We start from the raw sequence: 16176 nt of genomic DNA, 5'->3' as shown, positions 1-16176 counted from the left end.
GTGAATTAAAATGTGTTCCTTGAAGTGGGAATGTTGAGTATTTAGACTTACTCTCTGAATCCTGCCGGTCGGAGTCGTCCTGAGGCAGCTTCTTCAGATAGTCTTTTAGCAGCATCTCGTAGCGAGGGACTCTCTGCACGGGCTCCAACATGTGATGCTGAAGCGTCAGGCTGCCACACGCCTCCTGACTCTGTGCAGAAATGACCAAAAGAACGTGAGTTTTGACACTTATTTATTGTGATAAAACAATAGTGTTTTTCACACGGCTAAAACTCTTTAGCATGAGTCTGTGTTTTTGTGTCTTCTGCTGGCAGTACCTGTATCTCCTGAATGATGCCCTTGAATTGAGGCGAGCGATCAGTCCAGGTTTTCAGCAGCTCCATGGCTTTCTCGAAATTCTTCACATACTCTGCGTACATCTTGAGGAAGGGTGTGAGTTTCAGCAGGATGTCTCCGATTCGAGGAGTGGCCGCCCTGCAGGGTGGAAATAAAGGAGGTACATTTGTTACGACCGCAATGAGGCAGTTTATTGTTTATATGTTCATCATGAGTTTGATCTCATCCTCATCAATGACAGCAGCTTTATTCCTCTGCTCCAAAGCTTACAGCCTAATGGGCTTATTATTGCAAAGCAAAGTATCTTATTATTGTTCAAGCATTCAAACATTAGCTTTCTGCTCATGGACAAACTTAAAATCGAAATAATATGAATAGTCATCAAAGCCAAGTTCAAAGTAGTATAAAAGTTATAGTATTATTGGTGTTATTTTCCTTTGATACCATTTTTTTTATGTTTTAATTTTGAAAAAGTATGATAATTATTCATGTTTCCATGTATTTCATTTATTAGAAGTTTATTTATTTATTAATTTGTAGAATTCTGTTCTATTTTATTAGACTTATTCAAAGGTGTTATTCTTTATTAAAAAAATCCTCTTGAAAATGAAGCTTCACAATAAACGTTTTTAATGTTTGAGACCTTTTGAGTCAATATAAAAGGCGCTACAGTACATTTATAACATCGACCCTGTTGTGTTTCTCGTGATTTAACGACAGGCTCACCATTCCCCCATGCGTTTCTCCAGATCTGGAAGCAGGAACTGGCTGTGGAAGGCGTGGATGGAGACGATGTTGGAGAAGATGTTCTTCACCACGTCCACAGGGAACGTTCCTTTGTTCGCCTCCTCCATCAGCTTAGCACAGAATACCTGTAGAGTGCATAACACATATAACAGGTAAGTGACAAATAATTGAAAAGAGAAATCTAAAAACCTTTACTACAGCAGAAAAAGTAGTCCCTCACCTGGTCCAGCAGGTTCAGTCGCGCTACGTAGGCCTTCTCTGTGTGCAGGAGCTCGCTGGCGATCTTAAACAGCTTCTGTTCATTTGTCTCCTAAAAACAGAGGGAACATCAATGAGAATTTGTGTTTTAAATAACGTCTTCTAATGATGAGTTACTAAGTAGTGAAAGTGGGATCATTCTGTTGAGGTGTGTCCTCTGCATGGTGAGCGTTTCAGTCTGACACTCTTATGATGAGTCATTGATCTTGTAATCTTATAAGAAAAAAGGGTTGTATAAAATGGACCTGAGCTTACTGAGGAAAATGCAGAAGTGTCTGAAGCACATTCATTGTTTCAACTCAGATTTCATTCTCACAACCTTACATTTGCAAGTTCCGGTTTGGTTCAGGTCTCTCATCTCATCATGATGCTGAGTCAGACAGTCATCAGAGGCTTTTTCTGCATTTTAATAACACAAACGTTCACTCCAAATCGTGCATTTCTTGTATTGATTCAGTGACACGCCTACTATTTGAGCCTTGTGTTGAATCCCATCTCACTGTTGCTGCGTACAGAAGCATGTAGCACTGGTGTGTGTGTCCTTAACTTGCAGGGCTCGCAGAACAGGAAATGAAAATATGGAAGAAGGGAAATGGCACCAAATGGTACAAAGACAGAAACATGTCTGACAGAGTTTTGTGTGTGAGAGGCCAATTAGTTTGAGGAACATGTAAAATGTAACTAAAACCTCACACATGCATACTGATGTGATGAAATGCCTGGACAGATTAACAGCACAATGACCATGCAGCAGAATATTTCGCAATATTTTTAACCACAACCGGAAGCAGTATCGTCCCCTTAGATTATCTGAGCTCAATCAGCCTCATATGCAACTTTAATCATGTGTCAATGCATCCATGTTGTTGAGAATTCTTTCCAGAGATTCTTAATAAGTTATTCTTTCAAGTTAAGGCTTTTTTTTTATTTTTTAGTTAAGACAAATGGATACATGCATGTGTTTTTATAGAGAAGCAGTGTGCATTAGCCCCCCTCCCCCCCCTGCCCCTTGTGTTTCAGATGTCTCTTACTGGTAGCAGTTCCACCAACAAGTGAAACTGCATAACCTATATTTTTACTTTGCACATTGTACACATCTTCAAAGCCTTTTTGTGGCTCCACAAAACAGAGACAATTGCCTCACGTGACTTCACTTGAGGCAATTGTTCCAAGCTTTGACCAGCAACAAGAAGCATGCATGATATCTGCTGCATTCATTTAGATTTGTAATTGTTTACTGTGAATTTTAAGAACATTTTGCTGCTTATACTTCAGTGCTATCACTCAATTAGGATTAGTACATTTTTTAAAGTAGAGTATTTGTATTTGTTTTACAGGTATTTCTGTATCATACTGAGTACTCTTTCCATCAACAAAAGGCAGAAGAATGAATAACATGGTGGAAGTACTGAATCTATACTGTTTGTAAACTCCAAACATAAGTACAATTCGAAATCCAAAAAGTGTAACAAAGCCACTCAAACTTAATCCAGAGTCGATAGATCAAATGGAACTGACTGGCTATTTTTAGAATTTCATTTAGAGTTTTATTAAGTTTCCATTTTTTCAAATGTCAAAGAAAAACCTTTCAGCATGTAGCGATTGGTGCTTCCTCTCCTATCTCATGGAGACTGTTGTTTTTCTGAGAAGACATGGATTGACCCACACACACACACACACACACACACACACACACACACACACACACACACACACACACACACACACACACACACACACACACACACAACTCTACCTCGACAATATCAGAGTAACCCCGAGTTGAGTTCAGAACATTTAATTGCCCTGAGAGCCCAGGAGATAAATAACTGCTGACAGATTCAGCTCTGCCTGGCTGTAAAAATAAAGCATAGTGAAGTAAACGTACCTTATGCTCGGTGCCCCCTTCTTCGTTCTTGTGCTCGGTTTCTATTTGAGTCCCACTGTCCTTATTCTCAGTTTCTGTCACAGTCCTGTCTGTGTGTGGAGGTGAGAGACCCTCACTCTGTTCACTGCTCCCCATGTCTCCGTTTACCAGCCCCGTGGTGTCTGTCCTCACACTGTCACTGTTCTCTTCCTGGCTGTCCTCCTTGTCCTTGTGCTGCTCCATCTGGGCTAGCACCCCGTTGGCTGCCGGTTTGTGTTCATCCTCAGGAGAGGCTGGTTTGGAGGAGTGGTTCTCCTGAAGCCCGTCCGCCTCCGTCTTCTTCGGGTAGGCGCGGTGAGCTGGGCTGCTGTTGGTCGACTTGGTGATCTGTTTGATCGGCGAGCCGTCTCTCTTGGTCTCTGTGCCGCTGCAGGAACAGAGAGGCAAAGGAGGAAGTCAGTCAAGAGCACGAGAAATAGTTCAAAACCTCCGAGGATAAAGAACTACAGGAGGGTTTTTTAGTAGCGAGCCTGCACAGGGAGACATGTTGATAAGCAGACAGCTTTTGCACTTGAGTGTGAGAGTTAAAAATAAAACTTCCTTCTGTCTAACGAGGCTGCTGAGAGCTGGTGTAATGCAGAGGAAGTGTGTGTGTGTGTGTGTGTGTGTGTGTGTGTGTGTGTGTGTGTGTGTGTGTGTGTGTGTGTGTGTGTGTGTGTGTGTGTGTGTGTGTGTGTGTGCAGAGCAAAGATAGAATGGAGGTACAGTAATGAGGAGGAGAGCTACAACACGGCTCCCTGGAGGTGGATGCTGTGCTACTTCCAAGGAGAACTCACATTATATAATATACTGTAAGATCTCTTCTATGAACATGAATGAAATGGGAAAAACAGTTTGCTTGAGATCATTTGAAACACAGCACAGGAATGGAAGCTAGATTAAGACACACACATGAATGCACAATGCCACCATTCATCTACTCTACATCCTGTACCGGCAGTCAGTCCAGCTGTTTCCCTGTAAATCACCCTCAAGACCTCCGAAGGCAACAACCCACAGTTCAGCAGCTTCTGTATCTGAGCTTCGCTTTGCCGAATCTCTTCTACAACTGGTCATAAATCAGATCAAGTAAAAAAAAAAAATCCTTAAATCCTCAATGTTTCTAGCAAAAAACAAGATAAATGGAATATAACCTTTACTGGTGCAAAAAAAACAAGCAACTGGTTTTTTTTTAGCCTCGGTGACGATCGCTGTTGCGCTTAATGTCACTGTCCGGTAGAAACAGGAAGTATGTATAAATAGAGGAACAACAACAGGCTAGTGAGCCGCTCTACAGATGAATCACTTTTGGTGCACCTGAGAGTTTTTGAAACAATACTACCAGAGTAAGACAAAGAAATACTACGAAAAGCAGCTAAGAAATACTGTTTAATACTGTTTCAGAAAAAAAACACACTTTATTACGGCTGCGTGATATGCAAAACAATCAAACGTCATGATATTTTTTTACCTTTGTATCAATTTTGCAATAATTTTGTAAGATTGACTTTCAAAGAATGTTTCAAAAATGAGATTTGTAATACACAATCATCAGTTCATCATGTTGATATAATGACCAAGTGATAGAACACCTTGGCAAGTTAAGAACATAACATAATTTTCTCTTTAAAACCAAGAAAAGAGAAGAAAAATGTGCATTATGATATCCAAAATCGAAGACAATAACTAGTCTCATATCATGTAATCCATATAATACCAATATGTTGCTCAAGTCTACACAAAACTTCTCCCTGCATTGTATTGTTGCACAAAAACAGTTCTTCTTTGCATATAAATAGCACAGTAAGTGCTCGGGTACATGAGGAGAGTTTAAAACAGACTGAACAAGACAAGAATTAAGAGCAGCTTCCCTTGCCATGTGGCCGTCCTCTAAGGCAGCCGAGTGCCATGTGAACCAGATTAGTATATTAGTAGGCTAATTCTGTTCTCCAAAGCTTCGGGCCTTTCTCTCTCTTCCCAGGGCCACCAGAGGGTAATCCCCACAGCCCCCGCAGAGTCGGAATAAAAAAAGATACACCCGATTGCACTGATTCACCTCACCTCAAAACTGGGAAAAAAAGGATGGAAGGTGTGGAGAAATTCTGGGATTCGGAAACATTTATTTTTAGGGATCCAGGCCTGAAATGAGTCATTATGAGTCTGAGTGGGCATGCTACTGACTATTGTTAGGCTCTACTGTAAGAGGAATTTGGACAGGGGGTCTTATTTTTGCTAACTGCTTTCACAAAAATATCTTGAATATACAAGTCTGTTGCTACAATCATAACCTGTAGCACTGCTTTACAAAACAAGCACCACCAACAGAACACTTTAATCCCCATAAAACCATACCATGAGTCGAGACCTCCTACCTTGTTCTCCGGGGCTTCATCTCCAGACACAACCTGTCCCACAACTGAATGAGCAGCGCTGTTTCCCCCCGCCTGTACAAATCTCCTTTCATCCCCTTTGCTTGGCTTGTGGATCTCGGGCTAATCTCAGCTTGTTCTGTCTACTCGCTGCTATCAGTGAGTCAGGCTGAACACTTTAATCGAGGCACTTCTGCTTTTCATCCTTGAAATAACCGGCATCAGGAAATGTTAGGAAAGACAGAGTTTTCCGTCAGCTGGGATGACGACAGCCTGAATGACGACAGCCTGAATGAGGTTGATTTCGTCACAATGTCTAGTAAGTGACGTAGATGGAGTTATACAACAGGAACCCCTCCAAAAAAGAAATGAGAAGCCGGTCACACGCTTGGTGAAATCATTGAAGAGGCACTTTCACTGAATATGACAGATCTGACAAATTAAGCAATTCCTGACACAAATCCTCCAATCCCATTTCATATTGTTTGCGTTTTCAGTGAAAACCACAGACACAAACACAGTCGTAGTAAGTAGTAAAGATTCCTTACTTGTTCTCCTCAAAGCGGCTGATGAGGTCTGACACCTTGGAGTGTTTTACAGCCCCTCTCCCTCCTCCTCCTCCTCCTCCCTCATCCATCCTCTGTTTTAGTGGTGGTCTCTGTACGCGGCCTAGTGGCGATGTGAGCCCCGTCACCGGGCTCTGGAGATGTGCTGGCTTTGGAGGCACTGCGGAGAAGAAAAAGGAAAAGTTTGTAATTAGGTTCTATTTAAGATGCTGGTAGAAGATACATGTTTCCTTATGAGTAAATTAAAAGGTATCTGCAATGCCCTTTAAGAACTGAAGGGGGCGATATAAGCTACCCCATCGTACACCACACGCTGAGCTATATTACATGTAGTAAACAAGCGACCCGGCTCAGTGTAGAATAACACAGCAGTTTTACTTTTGTAATGTGTTAGGAATTTCCCTGCATGATTTACAGCAGCACAACGAATGAAGCTGTGTCTCCTGTGTTATCTGTGAAGAATGATTTACTGGCATCAAATAAAAGAGGAACGAGGCTCAGGGTTCACTCATTCCAAGCTTACATAACTCTATTCCTGTTTTCACCATTTCCCTGAGCACATGTGGAGTCAGATACTGAAAGCATGGCTATACTTATGGACAACATCAAAGCAGGAGAAGGTCACAGGAGATGGAACCATCATTGTGTGGGTGTCAACAATTTCACATGTGAATCATAGATGGTGTGTGTCCTCTGACCCTCCCACTCTGTGGTTAAACTGCTGTGGGGAGTCGTGTGTACCTTGTGGTTTAGACGACAGCCGAGGCCTGAAGCTGGTGCTTCTTCCATTGACTCCTCTCCTGCTCCGGTCAGGTGTTCCCCCCCCCGCCCGACTCAGGCACGCCTGAACACTGGGTGTGTTGCTCTGTTTGCCCGCTGGGCTAGTACCTAGAGCTGAAGGACACACAGAGAGAGGGAGAGTAAGCAACATTGACAGGACAGTATGGATGTGTAGGTAAAAGAAGGAAGAGTGATGGTGAATGGCAAAGCACATGTCCCCTTTTGGCCTCAAACCAAGAACACCTCAACTCCAAACTGTAGTTGTGTCTTAAAGAAGATACCGCTCTGGGTATGTGTCTGTGGTGTTAAGCCTGAGTTCCAACCCAAAGGAAAAAGTGATCACACAAATAGAACTTTAGGACCAAGTTGGCAGATGGTAAAGACACCAATTTACTCTGGCCATGTCAAAAAAACATGCTGACAACGTCTTGTAGACTTCATCAGAGAACTCACTTTAACTACAAAACACTGTTCATGTTCAATATTTATCACAATCATAAAGCTGCAATGATATTCAGCTAAAAAAATAAATAATCCACAAGAATTCTGATAATCTTGATTACTTTGAATGAATTGCAGAAATGCTTATTTTTAGCCCATCAAATATGGAGATGTCTTGCTTTTCTCTGTTATCTATCATAGTAAGGGGAACATCTTTTTGATATTGGACGGACAAAAGAAAGAAATTCAACCTTGGACACACTGGGATTTCTGGTGTTTCCTGACATGTGATAGACCAAACTAATAATTGATTATTCATAAAATAATCAGCAGATTCATCTCTAATGCAAAAAGATGTGTTAGTTGCAGTCTTACAGAATAGAATATCATCAGGCACCAATGATGGTATGGCAGATGACAGTATGGCACAACCGTAACCTTTCTTTATACCAGACTTTTGAAATGTAAAAATATTCTTCTTTGTTGTGATACCAACAACTACATTTAGGACATTCCAATTCATGCAATAGAGGACATTCAAAGTTATTTAGAATCTTTAAACTCATAGTACTGTGGGTGGGAATGTAGCTGTTTAGGAAATGTTGCAACCACTGGAGAACAAGTAGTTAAATGTGCGACACAGGGGCCAAGACTTCCTTATTTATTCTGTGCTTCAAGGCTGTAAATAATAATCGAAACTTTCACAGCCTTGGTTGCCTTATTCAAACTCATAACAGCTAAGAAAACTAATTATAATTTAAGGCCTAAGGGTGGGCTGTGGTTTACAAAAAACAAGCTAAGTGTGTCCATTACCCTGAGAGATCATTCCTTCAATATCTAATCCCCACTCATACACAGGGCATACTGTTTGTATTCATTACTGTAAATATGCGTATGCTAAACAGCTGCGGGCTAAATATTAAAGAGTGTCAGAGAGTTGAGTTGATTATCGAGCTAATGATCCAGCTGATGATCAGCTCCGGAGAGGCTTTATCGGAACAGCTGGACGCAGATGGTACATCCTCAGTGTTTAGATAGAGCGGAGTGATTTAATGGAGCGACAGACACAGACTGGCAGTGTTTACAGTTTCTTAAATACACTCTCTCTGACCTCACGGCACACACACATGCATGTGGAACGTGTGTTCTTAGGCAAATGTCCCTATATGGAACGACCAAGCAAACAGCCAGGAGGTGCTCTCATTATCTTACAAGGTATTAGTCCATTCGTTTCCATTTAAGGTGGTCACTTACATGGGTGTGTGTGATTTCACAAGTGGCACTGATGCATGGGTTGAGAAGCAGAAATCAATGTGGCTTTGCACTTGGTTAACTTGTATGGATTAATAGTGTGTAGTGGAATCTAACAGGGTAGAGCTTCAAGGAAACACCTTGGCAAAATCTGAACTTCCGACTAATTGCATTTGTAACTGTTCTACTTTCAGGTCTCCAGTAAGTCTACAGAAATTGTCCTCAGAATAGCCCGCAGTGAATATGAAAGGAGAAATGTTCCATCCTATAATATAAATCATTGATAACAGGTCTTAATTTCTTGATAGAAAGAGTCCAAAAATAGATCAAACTAAAAGCATCTGTGCTTCTGAGGCAGGAGCTGAATGTCTTTTCATGAAGTCCTTCATGACATAGCAAAAAATAAATATATATATATGTTGTTGTTATTGTGGTTATATGTCATTTATGGGACTGATAGATTCATGCTAGTTCCTCCTTTTGTGTGTGGGAAGCTTACAGTTTATGACCGCAATACAAATGTTGGTTTTTAAAAGCTCAAGGACAACAAAGCAGAATATTTTGTTGGATGTAAACAAGCTGTAATTTTTTGTATTTTTTCAATACATATTATCTTTTAGAATCTAACGTTATTGGAAGAGACTGGATAAAACGAGTTGGAAATAATGCTGTGCAGCCACCACAAGAATCTTACTCTACAAATAGTATAATACTAAATGAATACTAATGCTTTGTGACATATTAATATAAATGTAGCCTAACCTTTAACTGCCACTGTGTAGAAATACTGGGTCAGCTTGGGCATGAGTAGATGAAAAGATATTGAAAAAATGTTTGCAGCAGCCCTTTAAGTGAATGAACCACTGCCATCAGAGTGAAAACATATGTCCTGTATACATGCTGTGCCATTTTTAGTTTGTTTACTGACATTTTGCTACTATGTGCCAAAATGTTACATGAAGCCCCTTTTTTTATTTTCCCTGCAGTGATCTTTATCTTACCAATCCTGAAACAGAAACAGAAAAAAAGACCACAGAATCACAGTCACAGTTTCTATTTTTAAAAACCTGACCGTAATTAAAGACAACAGCTCGAGCAACCGTCTGACTGGAAACGGTCCCACGCTGTGTTTAGGAGAGCAGACTTTCTTAACACAGACCCAAAAATTACCAATCAAATCCGAAAGCGGCCTCAGGAATTTGTCTTGATTATGTGCTTGGCTTCCACCGGTGGCCACATTAAGAGATTATAAAAAAACATAAACTTATGTCCCATATTATATACATATATGGCTAAAAATGAAGTCCCCGTCGGCAGATCGTGCACTACATTTATGGTGGGAGATTGCAGGGGGTCCACCCTCCACAGCCTGGTTCTGTCTCCACGGGTTGTTATTAACTCTGTCAAACACCTCGCCTGTGAATCTGCACCCAGGCTGGAGGATTACACTCGAACCCGAGCAAGTTGTGAAGGTATTTTAAATGGTTAGTGTTAAGGCTAAGAGAACAGACATGTAAGAGATACATGTTGTACCGTTTGGAAAACTGCTTAGAAACTCATTGTAGTTATGATCAGATCAACTATCTTTAGGCCCTTATTTGAATAATTAAAGAGGCCCTATTATGCTAATTTCCAGGTTCATATTTGTTTTCCGTGCCTCTACTGTGACATGTTTACATGCTTTAATGTTCAAAAAGTGCTATATTCTTCTCAAAACGAGAGCCCGGTCTGCTCTGATTGGTTAGCTGGCCGGCTCTGTTGTCATTGGTCAAACGCTTAGAGATGTCCCGCCCATTAGTCTATCACTTATAATATGTTGGTGTGCAAGCCAATAGAGCGCGAGTGTTACGCAGTGATGCCACTATGTAACGGTAAACATAAAGGACTACAATCAAGGTGTTTCAGGCAGGTGGGGGAGAGAATTTGAGGATTTTAGCCTTTGCAGATCATTTACATGCACAAAAAACTTCATAACACACGATACGAAAGGGAAAACACAAAAAGCACAATAGGGCCTCTTTAAGCCACTTCCCTTACAGTAAAAATAGGACAAACTCCCTTTCTCAGAAGTGTGATTCTGGGCAGGAACTGCTGCTCCTGGAAACACACTCTTCTGGCATCTTCTCATTAAAGCTGACAGGTTGTTAGCTTTTACTTTTTCTCCAGCTGTGTGAGACTTGCTTTCGTCAAAGATAGAAATATAAGAGAAACTAAAGCTGTGCAGGGACACAGCCAGGTGAGTTTTATAAGACCAATTATATGGTGAGTTATTAAATATCTTCATATCTTAATTGATGAAACAACTTCTCTCTCATAGGTCATCTGCATTGCATATAAACTGAAACAACTGGGGAGCGATGCTTCAATCAAGGAAGTGCAACTCTGAGAAGTCTAACTCGGAGTCGACCTTTGCCTCCGTCTTAGTTGGGGGGTGGTCAGACTTGTTGCCATGAAAACTAGCCCATTACCCCTTGAAGATGCAAAAGATTGACTTCACTGCTGAGTGGACCGAGCCTGAAGGCATCTGCTTTCATCTCAATACATCTGAAACTGCAGCACAGCGAGTACGAGAAATAAGAAATGCTCCTGTAAAGGTCAGGTGTCTGCAGCAGTGTAGATGAAACAACCCCTTGCAAACATGCTGCTTTTCAAAGCACCAGCGGTTTTAGATTTCAAAATATCCTCTTTTCTTACCTAAAATATGAACAGCATCTCCCCTTAGTGTGTGAGTCTATCCAGGAGACAGAGCTCTCCAAACACATCAGACCAGATTCATCTCCCTTTTCAAAGAGAATCTAGTTTCTGAGGTTTACCTGAGCTCAGCGTGTGTGTGTGTGGCACTACAGCTTTAAAGACGTCAGCCCCCCCCCACAGCTCAGCCCTCCAACTCTGCCACATCACAGCAGCACAGGAATGAGTTTTCTGGAAGCCAGCAAAGGAGACTGAAGGAATGTATCACTCTGACACAAATTTATTTTTTGCAACAAAAAATAAACATAGTCTGAAAATAGTTAATAATCTCAACCAAAGCCTAAAATAGATTGACTCCAGGGAGGGCAAGGTCTTTTGGTTTGTTTGTCCGAAAACAAACATTGGATGGATTGCCATTTTTTACGATTATATACGTAACAATCACTGTAGCAATTATCCAATGGAAGGCTCTTACCGAACTGCTTAGTTAAATCCAGGTGGTGACTTTGTTTTTGGACGGGGAGTGTACAATCATGACTTGTACGAAATTGTATAGCACTTTTTCTTATAGTGGTTGAAATATTTCAGTCTGAAACAAGTGGTGGACCAACCCTTTTTTAATCTCTAGCAAGGGTGGTTTTAAGGTTGGGTCAGTTACCTTGTAATATTAAGTCTGGATCCCTCTCTGCCCCCCCTAACTACGGCAAATATTTACACACTGCATTTATGCACAGATTAGGGACTTGTAATTATTTATGGATATTGATGGAAACATATAGTACATTAACACTGTTAACATATATTTATTTAGAGCTGCAACGATTTAGGATTTTATTGATAACTTTTCACTTTTGATAATCAATAACCATTTATGTCAGCCTCTCAAATATTGAGATGAAGTGCTTTTCTCAATTTCAAAGAACATATAGTAAATATATTTGGGTTTGGACAGATGATAAAATACATTAAAATTCATCAGCAATGACTCTGGGAAACTTGGATGAAAATGTGCCAGTGTTTTGAAATGATCAGTAGATTAGAAAATATAAACAATCATTACTTGCAACCTTATATTGTTGTGGTAATTGTTATATAAGTATTGATAGTTTGTTAGTTAGATCTTCCTCCATTTAAAATAATCTAAATCCACCAGCTATCTCTAGAGCCAAGAAGTCTAAAAAACAGACTCTATGAGCTTTTGAACAACACACTTAATATAGCACGTTTAGTCCAATGCCTGCAGCGGGAACTGTTCTCTAAGAGCAAACTGGAAACAGACCTCACTTTGAGCAGGTGTATTACTAATGTAATCTGCTCTCAGCATTTTTGTCAAACAATGTTAAGTACTGTAAACATTCAAAACATTCCTACCTCATGACGTCACCACCTCCCCGAAGTGTTATCACCTGACGGCCTGCCTGATCTGTTTGTTGTACGTCCCTCCTCCCAAACCCCCACTGCAAAATATGCTGAGTGAGAGTTTCAGGTAAAAACAGAAAAGGCACACCTGTCTGTGTGCAGTGCGTCTCCACCCTGCCAGCAGAGAGTGTGACACAGCCTGAAACTTGGGCTTTGTCTCACACAGTGCACCGCAGGCGGGACATATCAAAAAGAATGTCTGAGAGGACGTTTGACTAATTCTGCTTCTTCTTTTATAAATGGCTTGGCGTATTACAGATTTTCTGCGTGGCCACAGAGCTGCAGCGATGTCAACAACACCAGAGAAGAAGATAGCTAAAGTGCACAGCCATAGCCACAATATCTTATCTAGATCAGCAACTGTTACATATTGGGTAAAGTACAAATGGGTAGGAAAGTCAGAGCTTGTTGACATATGAAGGCTGTTTGTCAAATGAAAGGCTCTGCCAGTTACAGTGTACACATTGCGACATTGTCATACATAGGCAGATACAAAAGAGCAGGTCAACATGAGAGCATGGAAGCGTATTTCAGCCACTACTAGTGTGGTTTTACCTTATTTTAAACATAACAAGAAAGGAGAGAAGCCCACACTCATGGAAAGACAATGGTAAATAAATAATGAGAAATAATTGTTTGATTAAGCCAGAGAATTAACTCACCCTACAGTTGGAGACAGATCGTAGCATCCTCAGTGACCACGCTGTGTGTGTGAGAGTGTGTGAATCCCAGAAAAGCTCTAAGTTTATGTTCAGTGTAATCTTCCCAGGCTGCCCCGCTCTGTCACTCAGCTCAGCGCAGGACTCACAGAGCAGCACAAGACTCCTCCTTCACTCACCCTCACACACCCCCTATTTAAGTGACTTTTAAAAAAAAGTACAGAACCACACTCATACCCAGAGGCTCACAACTCTGGATCTGCACATTTAAAAGCTACAGATCTAAAAACAGGATGTATGGCTAATTCACTTTAGCTTTCACAGCTCTTGCTGGCACGAAATGACTAAAATATTTTCCAACTTCCTCGTTCTTTGATCCGAAAAGGAGCAAACAGATAAAGCCTCTCTCAGTGTGAAACAGGACTAGAACGAGCGCAAGCCACTTGTGTAACAGCCGCTACACTTCTCCTTCTGCCTGATTATTCTGATCAATGATTAAAAACGCCACAGTAAAGCAGCCTGCAGCGCTACGCACCACTTCTCTCATCTGTCTGCTAAAATCTAAATGAAGCCCAAAGCCTCTGATCTATTATTTTAAACAGCCACGCCATAAACTTCCAGTCCTCAGGTACATCTCCTGAGCAAATATTTAAGAAAAAAAGCCACAAAACTGCTGAAAAACTGAGCGATTCAACAAAAACAAGTGAAAAGTAATGCAAACTCTGGTTGAATATGGTCAAATCTACTAAAAACATGTGAATTCAAATGAGAGATTTACTCTACGTGTTACTGAACGAGCAGTACCTTTTGCAGAAGTGTGTACAGGAAACTGCAACATTATATCGTCCATGTCCTGTATCTGTGGTGTCTTTGACGGTCAAGCTCAGATGTGCGCAATTGCTGTTTTGACTAACTGCTGATGCACACTGTTGTATATCAACTTCAAACCATCACATGATTCAAAGAATACATTAACACAGGAAGTCTAACAATAAGACCCTTCATCTTATATCTGTGGCTATGTGAAAGCTATGTGTAGAGGTCTGTATATATTCACACAGTGCACACAACTGCATGCTCTCTGACAGTATTATGTGTCACCAGAGCACAATTAAAAAATGACAGGCATCCCAGTAAACCAGTTTGACCAGTACACAGTTCATTCACTGCATTCCCTTCCTAATACTAGGAACTGCATACGATGCAATAATGGCTCTCAACATCCTGAATGATGGTGCAATTGTGACCAAACCTGCACTGTCATGCTCACGTCTCAGTGGTGCAAGCATCAGTTGGTGCCAATAAATACTTGACGCAGCCAACGTCCTGCAGGCTTATTGTTGGCAGGGTCTCACTGCTGGCGTCTCATGCAGATAGGACGCTGTCATCAGACTCAGAGATGCAGCCAGTGGCATCTGACCTCTGAATTTAAACAGGTTCCGCAAAGACCTGCATCTCCTTTCATTGTCTATTATACAGCATATCCAGGAAATGTGTTTCAGTATAACCCACTGTGGCAGCGGGGTGTGGTTAGGGCGCCGGGTGCTAGAGTGAAGGGAGTGGCTCGGCCGGAGGCCAGACAGCTGATCAGATAACCTGGTAACCTGGTTCTGGTTTGTCTTACACCCAAACCCTGCTCAGTAGATATTAGGCTGGAATGGTTGGCTGGTTTAGAGGGGTTTTGGACACTTTAGCTGGCCAGGATGGCTGGTTTAGCTGGTTTTTTCAGCAGGGTCAACTCACACAGGGTTGCAGCAACAGCAGAGCGAGGCTCTGCTTGAGATCGCCTCGAGCCAGCGCGAGGACCGGTCTCTCCTGCGGGAACTGCTGCAGCTTCCGGCCACCCGGTCCTGGGACCAACCCGGCCCGACCACCGCTGATTGCCCTCCAGAAGTTGACAGCAGAGGACGATCCGGAGGCATACCTGGAAATTTTTTAGGGCACAGCAGCGGCGTGCGGGTGGCCCGGAGGAGTGGGCAGTGCGGCTACTGCCCCCTTGTATCCGGGGGTGCGCAGATAGTTGTTTTTAGTTGTTGTAAAAAAAAACCTTGAACCCTTTTGTGGGTGATGTTTTCCTTTAAAGGAATACATCACCCACAAAAGGCTCATTTGTACATCAATTTCCAAGCCTGTTTTACGTGGAATTTTTGTAGATATCTTTATTTTTCGCACCATTTAAAACACTACCCCATTAACAATGTTAAGGACAATCACCAGCCTCAATGACTACCGCCCAGTAGCACTCACCTCCATCATAATGAAGTGCTTTGAGCGGTTAGTCAAAACCTTCATCACCTCCTCCCTGACTCTCTGGACCCCCTGCAGTTTGCCTACAGAGCAAACAGGTCCACAGACGACGCCATAGCCCTCACCATCCACACTGCCCTCTCACACCTGGATCAGAGGAACACATATGTGAGAATGCTGTTCATTGATTACAGTTCAGCCTTCAATACCATTGTGCCCTCCAAGCTGGTCATCAAGCTCAGAGACCTCGGGCTCAACAGCGCCCTCTGTGACTGGTTCCTGAACTTCCTGACGGGCAGACCCCAGGCAGTGCGGGTGGGAAACATCACATCCTCCACCCTGATCCTCAACACCGGAGCCCCTCAAGGCTGCGTGCTCAGCCCTCTCCTCTACTCCCTGTTCACACATGACTGCATGGCCACACATAGCTCCAACACCATCGTGAAATTTGCTGACGACACGACCGTCATCGCCCAGATCACCGACGGCGACGAGATGGTGTACAG

The 16176-nt window shown here is 42.0% G+C and overlaps 1 protein-coding gene across 8 annotated transcripts in view; it reads right to left on the bottom strand.

The window, feature by feature from the left end:
• The window catches only part of fgd4a (FYVE, RhoGEF and PH domain containing 4a), a 184909-nt gene that overhangs the window by 6127 nt on the left and 162606 nt on the right, over nucleotides 1-16176 (bottom strand). For 7 of the 8 annotated variants that reach the window (XM_010769760.1, XM_010769766.1, XM_010769774.1 and 4 more), the window contains 7 exons: nucleotides 6924-7076; nucleotides 6165-6342; nucleotides 3230-3635; nucleotides 1304-1393; nucleotides 1063-1208; nucleotides 318-474; nucleotides 52-190 (listed from right to left, as the gene is read on the bottom strand). In XM_010769760.1, the coding sequence (XP_010768062.1) occupies nucleotides 52-190; nucleotides 318-474; nucleotides 1063-1208; nucleotides 1304-1393; nucleotides 3230-3635; nucleotides 6165-6342; nucleotides 6924-7076 (1269 nt within the window). Of the gene's footprint in view, nucleotides 1-51; nucleotides 191-317; nucleotides 475-1062; nucleotides 1209-1303; nucleotides 1394-3229; nucleotides 3636-5619; nucleotides 5745-6164; nucleotides 6343-6923; nucleotides 7077-16176 lie in introns of those variants that run through there. The other variant, XM_010769780.1, reaches the window with a different exon arrangement.

This window comes from Notothenia coriiceps, unplaced genomic scaffold (assembly GCF_000735185.1).
Source record: "Notothenia coriiceps isolate Sejong01 unplaced genomic scaffold, NC01 NC01_scaffold00000339, whole genome shotgun sequence".
NCBI lineage: Eukaryota > Metazoa > Chordata > Actinopteri > Perciformes > Nototheniidae > Notothenia > Notothenia coriiceps.
This window is presented reverse-complemented; position numbering and strand designations above follow the sequence as displayed.